The 12,778-nt window shown below is 36.8% G+C and overlaps 1 protein-coding gene across 1 annotated transcript in view; it reads left to right on the forward strand.

The window, feature by feature from the left end:
* The window catches only part of LOC100332250 (transmembrane protein 255B), a 63,506-nt gene extending 52,006 nt beyond the window's left edge, over positions 1 to 11,500 (forward strand). The window contains exons 8-9 of the mRNA XM_002665398.8: positions 5,094 to 5,231; positions 9,798 to 11,500. Coding sequence (XP_002665444.3) covers positions 5,094 to 5,231; positions 9,798 to 9,944 — 285 coding nt within the window. The 3' untranslated portion in view covers positions 9,945 to 11,500. The remainder of the gene's footprint in view (positions 1 to 5,093; positions 5,232 to 9,797) is intronic.
* Positions 11,501 to 12,778: the final 1,278 nt, after the last annotated feature.

A 12,778-nucleotide genomic window follows, 5' to 3' on the forward strand; every position in this document is an offset into this window, starting at 1 on the left:
CCCACCCTTAAGCAATTCCAAAACTGTTGTTTTTTTGTATTCTGTTTAACAAAAAAGAAGATATTTAGAAGCATGTTGAAAACCTGTAACCATTGGTTTTGTTATTACTTTTTTACACATAACCATCATTTTGACAATTGATTTTTTTTACCTATTACCCAATATCCACATTGTCAATTTTTTTTTGTGATTATTTTTTACACATTACCCACAAAATGTCAATAGATTATGTCAATAGATATCCAAAATTTAAAAACCACAGACATCCCAATCCTTCCCAAATCTGTACACAGAATGTGAGATGACAGACATTGTTTAGAAAGCTAATCTGATCCGAGTAGTGCTGAAGACACAGATGTTCCTCTGGAAAGAGTTGCCTTGGTCCAATTTTTTTACAAGGGTCAAAATATAGTGCTGCTTTGAAGATCATGAGTAGGACAAAATTGGACCATGTATCCCATTAATCACTTTACATACGTCAGGCTGCTGGAAGGGCTTTTGAAATCTGTCAGCAGAGCATAATGAAGAGAATCATCAGGGGGTTTTTGACATGACCTATCCTGGAGGTAAATCTGTGATGTGTTAAAGACATTATAAATGAACTGTTTCTGCTGATTCATCTGAATATCTCTGGCACTGAGTCAGATTTATCTGTCTGTACTGTACATGTTTTGACCAGTTAATCCAACTGTGTGGTCATCTTAAATGTCGTTTCTAGATTAGGACATTCTAGATCGGGTTTTCCCAATAGCCAACACAAGACATACAGTTGAGAATTATCCACCCTCCTGTTATTTTTTTCTCGTTCAAATATTTCCTAAATTATGTTTAACAGAACAAGGAATTTTTCACAGTATTTCCTATAATACTTTTTCTTCTGTATAAAGTCTAACAAGGTTTCCAAGGTAACTTTAAGACATTTTAAGCCCATTATGTGTAAAATTTTAGACTATAGAGGGCTAAATGCTAAGGATTTTTAAATATCCCAGTTGGGAAAGGTTTTTTTGCCCTATTAAAAAATTATTATAATATATAAAATTTATCTTTATAAAAAATATTGATCAGGTCAGTATCATCACCAGTAAATAAAAGGAGAACTATTAAGCAAATGTTACAGTAAGGAAAGTAATTAAATGCTTTTTTTAAAATAAAAAGTTAAAAGTTTTATTGAGATCGAAGCTATACATGACCAAAGGAAAATAAAAAAGATTTAGGACCTACAACACAATATTTTAGTAGATTTAAGACTTTTTAAGGCCTAAAATTTAGCTTTTGTGATTTAAGACATTTTAAGACTTTAGGACCCCATGGATACCCTGTCTTATTTATTTTATTTTGGCTAGAATAAAAGCAATTTTTATTTTTTAAAACCTTTAAGGTCATTATTATTGGCCGCCTCAAGCAATATTTCTTTTCAATTGTCTACAGAACAAACCATCGTCGTGACTTGCCTAATTAACCTAGTTAAGCTTTTATATGGCACTTTAAGCTTAAGATCTGCGCGGGACTAAATTTTGAATCCCGATCCCGACAGTTTTTAGTCTGAACCTGACCGTTCCGCTAATATTCAGCATTTGTTGTCCCTCACCCGACTCGCCCCGTTTTCTACCCGCCGTGCCCGATCCCGTTCTCTCTCTCATTCACACACATACACACACAGACAGTAACAATCAAGCTAAACACAGCATCATGCTCACTCATTCACACACATACGCTTGCTCATGAGTCTGGAGCAATATTATTACACTGCCCGCTCCCATTTACAAATTACACCAGTTATCGACCGCTCCCGTGCTTTATTCGGAAATTTATTCCCGCGCCACAAGAAATCCAGATTTCTTGGAATGCAGACAAATACTTTAAGCTCTATAGAAGTGTCTTGAAAAATATCTAGTAAAATATTTTTTACTATCATCATGGCAGATATAAAACAAATATTATTTAATATAATATTATATTATTATTATTAAAAATTAGTTATAAAAACGTTTTTGTTTAGGAATGTGTTGAAAAAATATGTTCTCTGTTAAACAGGAATTGAAGAAAAATATGCAGGAGGGCTATTAATTAAGGGGGCCTAATTATTCTAACCTCAACTGTATGTACATACACTTTGATTCATATCTGTAAGCTAATATCATTGTAACCACATAACTTAAACCAGATCTTAAAAGATCAAGCCTAATTGTGTTTGGTGTATTTGACGTTTTTGTTGAACTGAATTAAACAATTCTGAACACAGGATCTAATTTTGTCTTAAAGCTCTGAGGTTTGCTGTATTGATTGGATGGTTTTGGCTTCGTATTTATGGTTTTGATTAATGTGGTATGACTTTCAGGAAATATGCCTCCGCAGTCTGTGCCAGTTTAGCCACCGCTCAATGATTGCATCCCAAGACAGACATTCTGGTTAAATATATCCCATCATGCTTTAAAAGCAAAAACGTGGATTAACAAAAGATTAAATGACAGCAGAATGGCCGTATTCTTTATGTTTTGTTTACAACTGTAGAAAATTAGGCAATGTTCTCAATAATATGTGTGAAATAAATATTTGTTTCAATTAAGTAAAGAGGAAAAATGTTTATTACAACTATAACAAATTGACATCTAAAATTGGCTAAAAAAGCTAGTTAAAAATCGTTTGCAGGACAGTTCAGTTTTTGACGCCAATGTTGGATGTTAATTCGATGTTGTTTTGATAGGGTAGCTTACATGCATTTTAAGGATGCAAAATCCAGTGTAAATATGTCATTTATAATTGAAGCTTTGCGGTAACACTATAGTTTAACTGTTTATCATCACTTATAAAGTATGATAATATTTTAAATCCCTAAATCTTCCCAATAAACCCAACTTCTACTAACTATTAATAACCACATAATTAATAGTTTATTGAGCTAAGTCATACGGCCCTATTATACATCTGGCACTAGAGGTCTGCATTCCTGCGGCTGTACCGCGGGAGCCGTGGGACCCGACCACATTTTCTGCGGCGCGGGAATAAATTTCCGAATAAAGCGCGGGAGCGGTCGGTAACTGGTTTAATTATGGACGGGAGTGGGCGGTTTAACAATATCGCTCCCGGCTACCGAGTGAGCGAGCACGAGTATGTATGTGTGTGAAAGAGACAGCATGATGCTGCGTTTAGCTTGTTTGTTGCTGTCTATGTGTGTGTGCGAATGAGAGAGAGAGCTTTGTGCTGTCTCTGTCTCTCTCTCTCTCTCTCTCTCTGTGTTTGTGTGTGTATGTTTGTGTGTGTGTGAATAAAAGAGAGAGCGAGACACTGTCTGTGTGTGTGTGTATGTTTATACAGACAGTGTGTTATAGGCTGTCTGTATCCTGTATAGCTGGGTGGTTGTCTGTTTTGTTTTTCCCCCGTCTGTTAGCGGGAACGGTCGCAGCGGGTAGAAAACGGGGCGGGTAGGGTAGCGGGACAACAAATGCTGAATATAAGCGGGAGCGGTCGGGTTCGGGCGCAAGATTTGTTGCTATTTTCAGACCAGCACAATAGTAATTGTCACGTTTTGCGCCACGTTGTTTAAATAGCAAATCCATTTGCACCACTTTTTGGACTCATGGGTGTGGTGGTCTATAAAAGAGGTGTTAAGGCGCATTTTTGTTGCATTGCTATTTTGAGGAACTGAAATAGACCAGGCTATTGACCAACTAAAAGCTGGTCTAAAGTCCAGCGCAGAGCTTGTTAGTTATGCGCCTATGCGGGTCAAAATGCTTTTTTTCAGTTTATTCTCAACAATTTGCATCAGAATAATATTATTTTTAGTATTATTTATTATATGCGTATTTATATTTGTTTTAACAAAAACAAGTTTAGATTTTTCCACCTGTCAGGTTTGGGAGATGTATGCATCACCATATGGGGCAATAGGACGTTTGTTTGGATATACAGTAACTCAGTTGTTTGACCACACTTCATTATTATTGTTCATTTATTCATTTGCTGGAAATTATAATTCAATTTGGAAGTAGATTTGAAACAAATCTTTGCACTTAACAAACAAAATGAAAAATGTAGGGTACAGGATGTTTTCGGTGGAGTGAGTACAACACCGTTTTCTTACTCCAAGAAAAGTAAAGGAGTAAAGAGTAAAAGTAAAGTAAAGAGAAAGTAAAGGGAAGTAAAGAGGCCGAATGGAGGAGGCTCGTTCTATAAACTCACACATTGTTTGTTTAAGTGTTTTCTCGCTAGTGAAGCGTTCAGTTTTTCCCACTTACAAAGTCGCCATGTAAATAGCAAATGTGCCATGGTGCGGCGCAACTGACTCATAAAGGGAATGGGAGATGACTCTGATTGGTTTACTTCACGTTATTCTCAAAATACGCTCATAACTCATTAGGAGAACAAGCACAACCCAGTTAGACCATGCGCCCAAGCACAGAGCATATTTTTCCATCCTTAAAGTAGAAAAAGTGGATTCGGACACACCCTTAATGCGTTTGTGCTTTAGACTTTGTGCCTAGATCGTTAAAATAGAGCCTTTAATTATAAACTTTTAAAAAATCTTGCTGCCTTAAATTTTTTTTTGTTGAATCAAATGACCTTTTCTAGTCTCAACTGACAGCATTCAGATTGACTGAAATATTAAGTTAAACTTTGTATAACTTAAATGTAGTTGAGACCTACATTTTAATTAACTTATTAAAATAAGTTAAAGCAACATAAACATATTTATTGTCTTGACTCTGTCATAACATTTTTAACAGTGGGGTTTGCTAATATTGTGAATTGTATATTTAAATGAAGTGTGACCAACTTTTCTTATATTATTATAACTTTTGTATAAAAAAAAATGTGCCTATATTGGTGTAATCTTTAAATGGTTTTAAAATTGCTTTTATTCTAGCTGAAATAAAACAAATCAGATTTTCTCCAGAATAAAAAATCCTTGCTCTATTAAACATTGTTTAAGAAATATTTAAAAACAAAAACAATCCAAAAAAAAAATCATTGGAGGGCGAATAATTGTGACCTCAACTGTAGATGTCAAGATTCTGACATCAAATCGATCTGCATTTTTGACGTGTTTTTGTGTCTGCAAGCCATGTGATCATTCTTTCTTTTTCTCTCACCAGAGGAGAGGAGTGATTGGTCTCAATATGTCCCAATGGGGAGGTTCATCTTTGTTCTCCTTTGATGGAGCCCACTGTTCATCCCCCACTGCGCCCCTGCTAACAGACCCAAATTCGCAAGCAGGACACCAGCTCTATCCGGTCAGTACATCACACACATACAGATCCCACTCATGTCCTGCTTCCTAATTCGCATACCGTTCATCCTAGGTAGTATTTGAAAATAGATATAGTATGTCCCAAATCGTAGTATGTTGAAGAGAGTATGCCAAAGGTTCCCAGATGGTTGCAGCATAGCACAAGCTGTGTGATTGGTCGGCTTGGTAGGGGTGCTGATAGCCGTGAGCCCAAAGGAGCGATTGTTTACAAGTGTCGAGTCTCATGAAGGAGCTCCAGATGGAAACTTTAGTTTTGTGTTTACCTTATAATTAATATTGTTGTACGTCCACCGGTTCCCGGCTCTGAATGAGCGAGTTTGAGCTACTTGTACATCAAGGCAGCGTTTAGAAAAAACAAAACACCAGCGAAGAAACTTGATACAGAGGAACATAACATAACCTACTCCCGGCTACCGTTTTTGGAAATGTTACTGCAGAGCAACACAAACAGCACGCAGAAGTATAAATGCACAACTACGCTAAGGGCGTAGGTTTGCCCTTGACATTGATGGGGACGGGTGGAAAAAAAAAAAAATATATATATATATATATATATATATATATATATATATATATATATATATATATATATATATATATATATATATAGCTATTAATTATTTAACTGTTCTCTTTTTTCATATGGCCAAATTCTCACAGAGGAAAGTAGAATGTAATTAATTCATTAATTTAATAAAAGTTTGAACGGATTTCAAAATAAAATGTAATGACATATGATTAAAAAAAAATTATTCAACATTTTCATTATTTATAAAACTGTAATATAAAACTTACTGTTTAAATGCACATTTGTAAATAAACATTTTAAAATAGTATGGTAAGCAATTTGACAAATTGGTAGGAAATATTTTATGGTACATCAGAAAGTGTGGTTATGATAACCATCTAACAAGATAATCCAGCAAAATGTCACTACAATGCAGTATTTACACCTCATAATTAAATAGAAAATGAAGCGAATGACTACAAAAAAGGTTTAGTTTTTCAGAAAAAAATAAATAACCACCTCTTTCAATAAGCTAGCTACAGGCCTGATAGAGTAATGTTAAAATAATGTTTATTAACTGATAAAGAGAGTTTAATGAAGACTTTTGTTTATTTTAGTCATAGTGCAAATGAAACATGTCTCGTTTTAGATATTAATAATAGATGGAGCACAGGCTGTATTTTTTTCTGACAATTGGACATGCTACTCTGAGAGATTAGGAGAACTGGCAGGGATCATATACTTTTGCATTTTGCTGTTTATTCTGCAGTTAGTTTTCAGGGCATATTATTAACAGAATTCATTAGTCTGCTATAATGATAGACTGTGTGTTAAAGCGGGGGAAAACACAAGCATTATTGGCATTATGATGATGGACTTATTCAGTAGCGAACTCGAGTTTATTTAAAATTGTCATTGAAAAAAGCTCTTTTTTTTTTTTTTGCTGACGCCATTCACAATTGCGTGTGTCAATCACAATGTCCATATGTGTTTGGGGGGCGGTGCGACTCAAGGAGAGATTGTGACTCAACCCATTCTGCAAGTTTAGGTTAATATAACAGCGTTTTTTTTTTTTAAGTGAATTAAAATATTGGCGTGGATATTTCAATAGTTGATGGAAATTGGTGGGGAAATTGGATCCCCGTCCCCACCGTCCATGCTAAATCTACACCCCTGGACTACGTGCAAGGCATGCGCCATGGGTCACGGCGATCGCTCGGCGCAGAAACATAAACCAGTCTTAATAATGCCCACAATTTTCAAATAAAGGGCAGCACTAAAGGCTCACAAGACACCATGGGGTATGGATCTTTATACTCATCCGATTGTGAAATTGATAATTCTCCAAGAAAAGGAACTGTCTCCTATCTTTATTGCTGTCTTTCTACTATTAATACACATACTTTCTCAAAAGAAAGACTATGGCTTTCTAATATGCCTCTGCCTTCGACGATTGATTAGGAAACAGTGTAGGACAATACATTCCACACTTCCACAAACCCTAATCACCAGTTTATTCACTTTAAAACTATTCACAGGGCATATTTAACTAAACTTCTACGACATACAGTATCATAGGTTTGTCTACACATCCTCATTGTAAGTTCTGTAAGTTTTCTTTTTACATATGTTGTGGAAATGTCCAGAGGTGCAAAAACTTTGGGATTCTGTGCTGAACATTGTCTTTGAAGTTAGAAAAATGTGTTTCCCCTATATTGTTACTATGGTATGATAACTCTCAGTTTCCTTTAAATGCAAAGTTTTGTAAATTTTGTAAAAATTTTCTAAAAACTCTCATGATCTGTTAAGCACTGGTTGCATTTAGTATTGGAAATACTGTACCTAGAACTGTTATCAGCATCAACCATGCTAAACTGGACATTTTGACTGTGTGGAAAATTTAAATATGTGACATCAAGGAAATCTTAGACACTTAACCCATTTCTTATTAGGGTAATATGAAAGTCAAATTTCCAAAGGTCTTTTATAAAGTCAAACCAGCGATGGTCTTTTATGGTAGAATGCAATGGCGATGAGTTCCTTTTGTGTACCGTGAAATCACTGTGAAACTGCCTAGCAAATCTCCTGAGGATGCGGTGAATTCTTACAGACTGACCCTGGTCCAAAATCCCACAGCATTCCATTATAAAACGTTTGCTTAAGTACACTGATCTTTGGGCTTGTCCTGATCACACCCCTGCCCTGCAGAGAACACTAGCCAAAAGACCAACCAATCCCAGATCATCCCCCAGCACCTTCACCCCTGTTGAGTGATCTGGAGTTGCTTTTGGACGCACCCCCGCTAACGCTCCTCTAGCCAAATTAAACACACATCGCAAAGCATCAGATATTTGCCCATGTTCATCACAAACACAACAAATAAGCTCAGATAAATAGTATAATATGGCTTAATAAGGTCAAATAAAAGTCTCACTGTGGAAACCCATGTCTTTGGTGGTTTGTGAATAAACTTTATAGGGGTTATGAACTGAGAAATCCAATTCAATGTAATATAAAAACCTCCTGTGTGTTTTATAACTCAAAACGTTCTCAGTCTAAAAACAGATTATATTGAAGCCAGTTGCCAAAATGACTAGTTCTGGAATGCCCCAAAGTATTATGTCACAGTGTGGCTAAACTCCACCTCCACAGGAGATGAACAGTACCCACTTCTACATCATTCACTCTTTAGCTCCGCCCACATTTCTGTACATACAGGTAAATAAAGAGAGGAAAATGTGGGAACCAAACAATAAAGAGGTTTCAAAGGCAACAAGACACTGTGCATTTGGGCCAAGATTTACATTGAGCTATTGAACTATGATGGATCTTACAATAATTTTGCACCACACACACATTAGGGAAATTAAGGATTCAACTTTTTTATGTAGTCACTTTTGCTTTGTCTGTTCATCCAGACCATTTGATACAATATGAAATAGATATTTTAAAATGTGTTTTCTAAAGATGAACGAAGCTCTCAGGTGATTGAAACGATGGGAGGGTGAGTAATTAATAACAGAATTTTCTTTTTTGGTTGAACTAACACATTAAGGGGAACCAAAAACATTTAATTTTCATCAAACATTCCCAACAACTTGGAAAATTCAGGGACTTCTGATGAAAAACAAGTATATATATATTTATTTATATATATATATATATATGAACTATTAAACACAGGGGTGTCTAAACTTGGTTAAGGTTAGGGATTAGGGATTAGGTAAGTAAGGACCATAGTACAGCTTTTAAAGTTTACACAGGTAGCAGAAGCAGATGGGTAGCATATTGCATAAAAATATGCTACCTACTTTTTTAAAAGGAAGTAGGACAAATTAAATCGACAAAACACCGGTGTCCTGGAGAGTTTAGCTCCAACCCTAATCAAACAAACCTAAACCAGCTAATCAAGCTCTTAAGCCGCAGTCACACTAGAGGTTGCACATGCAAAATTCTTTAGTACCGCGCTGCGAAAAGGGGTGGGATTAAACAAGATGATTAGATGTTTAAAAAGTGAGCGATTGCTCCATATTTTGAATTTCTGTCCAGAAAGGTGATGTTTTAATCTTCGATTGGTCTCACGCAGTCAAGTGATGCAATTTCACAGGTCAGAAGAGTTAACCAAGCTTGAACCTTGCAACGCAGCGAACTGCGAAACTTGTTGCACAAGCTTGCATTTCGGTCTGGCGCCTTCGCGTGCGTATGAATGGAAGTCTATGGGGAGAAAAGTCCCGTGTGACCGCAGCTTTACTAGATATACAGTACTAGAAACTTCCAGGCAGGTGTGTTGAAGCAAGTTGGAGATAAACTCAGCAGGACACCGGCCCACCAGAATCAAGTTTGGACACCCCTGATTTAACACAATCATGTGTTCTGTTCACTGCAGACAACAAGCTGATTCAACCGCTTCTGGAGCCCAGCTGAAGCAACACACAATAACATCCAGGAAACGTGTTGCAGATCTTTCCTAAAAACCTCATTAAATCAAAATGCACACACAAATCGAAAAAATATGCTCTATTTTCTCTTTGTTTCTTTCAGAGAGCGTCTCTTTACGCATCTCCGGCAGCAGGATCCACTGTTTCTCCAGGAGGGTCTTCAGATTCAGCCCCTGTGCAGCTTAACCCCCCGCCCTTCGCCCCTTTCCATAACCTCCTTCCCTACAAGAGCTCCGGCTTCTCAGCTTAAGAGCGTCTGGATTCACACCAAAGACATTTACACTGCACTCCCTTTAAACACAACATCAGATAATCGCAGACGGTTTGCTCTCTCAATAAATCTCACCGGTCTTATCCTGCAAGATTCAGCAGTGCACATTATTCTCAAGAAAAAAGCAGCTTGTTTCTGTAATCTTTTTGCACCTCTTTTGTACTGCAAGCCTGTGTGAAAGGGACAAATAATGTTGAATAAGTATATTTTTCTACTTTTTATTATTCTGTTAAACTCTGGTGGATAAGTGAAGACCCACTCTGCTTTCTTTTTTATAAATATCAGTTGAAGAGTTCAGATACAAAAACTTTTCAGTGCCGTCTAAAGTTTCTGTCAAAAAATAAGCTCCTACATTTAGGTTGAGTCACTTCATTTTAAAGACCATGAAAAGAACGTACCTGTGGTCTCATGGGTTTCCTCCAGGTGCTCTAGTTTCCCCCACAGTCCAACGACATGTGGTATAGGTGAATTAAATAAACTAAATTGGCTGTAGTTTATGTGTGTGAATGAGTGTATTTCCTTGTAATGAGTTACAGCTGGAAGGGCATTCGCTGCTTAAAACCAATAAGTTGGTGGTTCATTCCGCTGTGATGACCCCAAATTAATAAAGAGATTAAGTCGAAGGAAAATGAATGAATGAAAAGAACGTATTATTTGTTATAATATTGAAATGACTGAACCTTCAGACAGGAGCCTGATAAAAATGCTCATGTTTGAAGAACATTTCAGACGGCATTTAGAGATTGCATCTGAACTCTTCACTTATAATTGTGTCAAATTAAATGTTCTCTTTAGAGAGACATTAAAGGGATAGTTCAGGGGTCGGGAACTTTTTTTTTTTCTATTTTTGCCAAATGCGTATTATTTTTAAGAGCCACAGGGGTTTGGGTGTGTATATATTAATATCCATGGACAACTCAAAAATAAACAAATATGAAGCATCACATGTTGAGCAAGTTGATGAATGAAGAAAGGACAATTTCTAGAATGTTTTCATTTCGCCATCACCACTCATGAATGTTGTTTAAATTTATGTGTGCAAGGTTATCATAGAAATGCAAAGTGTTTGCTCTTTATTGGTGTCGCGATTCAAATTCATCCACAGAGCCACACACGTTGATTTGTTCGAAACATAAAATGAGTGCGTTTTTATTTTGCTGTAAAAAAAACAATAAAAAAATAATTGGAATTGTTTTTTCAATAAGAAATGTATTCAAGTCTAGAAAAATTTCTGGTGATGGTTAAAATTTTATAACTGTAAAATGTTATTGAAGGGAGACAGCTGGAGAGCCACATTTTTTTTTTATCAAAGAGCCAGATGTGGCTCACGAGCCATTGGTTCCCTACCTCTGGGATAGTTCGACCTAGGGCTGCACAATATCATTTCAGCATCGATATCGCAATGTGACCTTTCGCAATAGTCACATCGCAGGATTTGCAATGTTGAGTTTGTATTATAACTTATCATTTGCATGTGTTTTTGATTGTACGATTTTAAAAACATTCAGGCATAATAAATTGTATAATTTGTGACCTTAACTATGATTAATTTTATTGAATTATTATTTTTATCATACAGTTACTGTACTAGAATACCACTCGGGACATGAAAAAACTTCTATTCTTGATTGTATTTATTACATTTAAATAAAGAAATGCAATACAAATAGCACAGACCACAATGAAAATGTGCAGAGGGACCCCAAAAAGTTTATAGATTGTTATTAAATTTTATGTAAACACAGAGGTCTGCATTCCTGCGGCTGTATCGCTGTACAGTTTTCTTGCGGCGCAAGAATACATTTCCAAATAAAACAATGTTGTAGTGGTCGGTAACACTGGTGTAATTTGAGCGGGCAGCCAATATATATATATATAGAGATAGAGAGAGAGAGTGACCAAATTCCGGATGCCATGGTGCTATATGTGTGAATGAGAGAGAGTGCTCATCCGCCGTGGTGCTGTGTCGCTTGTTATAGGCTGTCTTGACTCTGTAGCGGCGATGCAGTGGCGCAGTAGGTAGTGCTGTCGCCTCACAGCAAGAAGGTCACTGGGTTGAACCTCGGCTCAGTTGGCGTTTCTGTGTGGAGTTTGCATATTCTCCCGGCATTCGCGTGGGTTTCCTCTGACTGCTCCGGTTTCCCCCACAGTCCAAAGACATGCAGTACAGGTGAATTGGGTAAGCTAATTTGTCTAAGTGTATGAGTGTGTGTGTTTGTGGATGTTCCCTGAGATGGGTTGTGGCTGGAAGGGCATCCGCTGCGTAAAAAACCTGCTGGATAAGTTGGCGGTTCATTCTGCTTTGGTGATCCCGGATTAATAAAGGGACTAAGCCGACAAGAAAATGAATGAATGAATGACTCTGTAGCATCTAGTTGGGTGTTTTTTGGGGGGCCTATTTAATCACTAGACATTTTACATTCTTCCTTGGACCAATCTGTACCTGCTATGTGTATAGAAATAATGCTGATATGATGTATAAAACACAATTGGTAGTTAACAAATATATTGAGTGGATATGTTCGTAAATCTGACTTTGAAGAGTTAGTGCCTCACCAGCCACAAACCTCACCGCACGCTACGCGACTCTCGACTCTCATCACAAAAGGGCAAACAAAATTGACATTTAGCCTACAATTCTTGCACAACCTACATTTTTATCTGTTCTCTCTTTCTCTCTTGGTAGTGTCCAATTTTAATGTAAGATTTTGAAAACCAGATCTAAAATAGGGGGAATGGTCAGGTCAGGTAGAAAACGGGCAGGGCAGGCAGAGGGTGAACAAATAATGAATATACGGTGGGGGCAGTGAGGT

The sequence above is a fragment of the Danio rerio genome, chromosome 18 (assembly GCF_049306965.1).
Source record: "Danio rerio strain Tuebingen ecotype United States chromosome 18, GRCz12tu, whole genome shotgun sequence".
In the NCBI taxonomy this organism is placed as follows: Eukaryota; Metazoa; Chordata; class Actinopteri; order Cypriniformes; family Danionidae; genus Danio; species Danio rerio.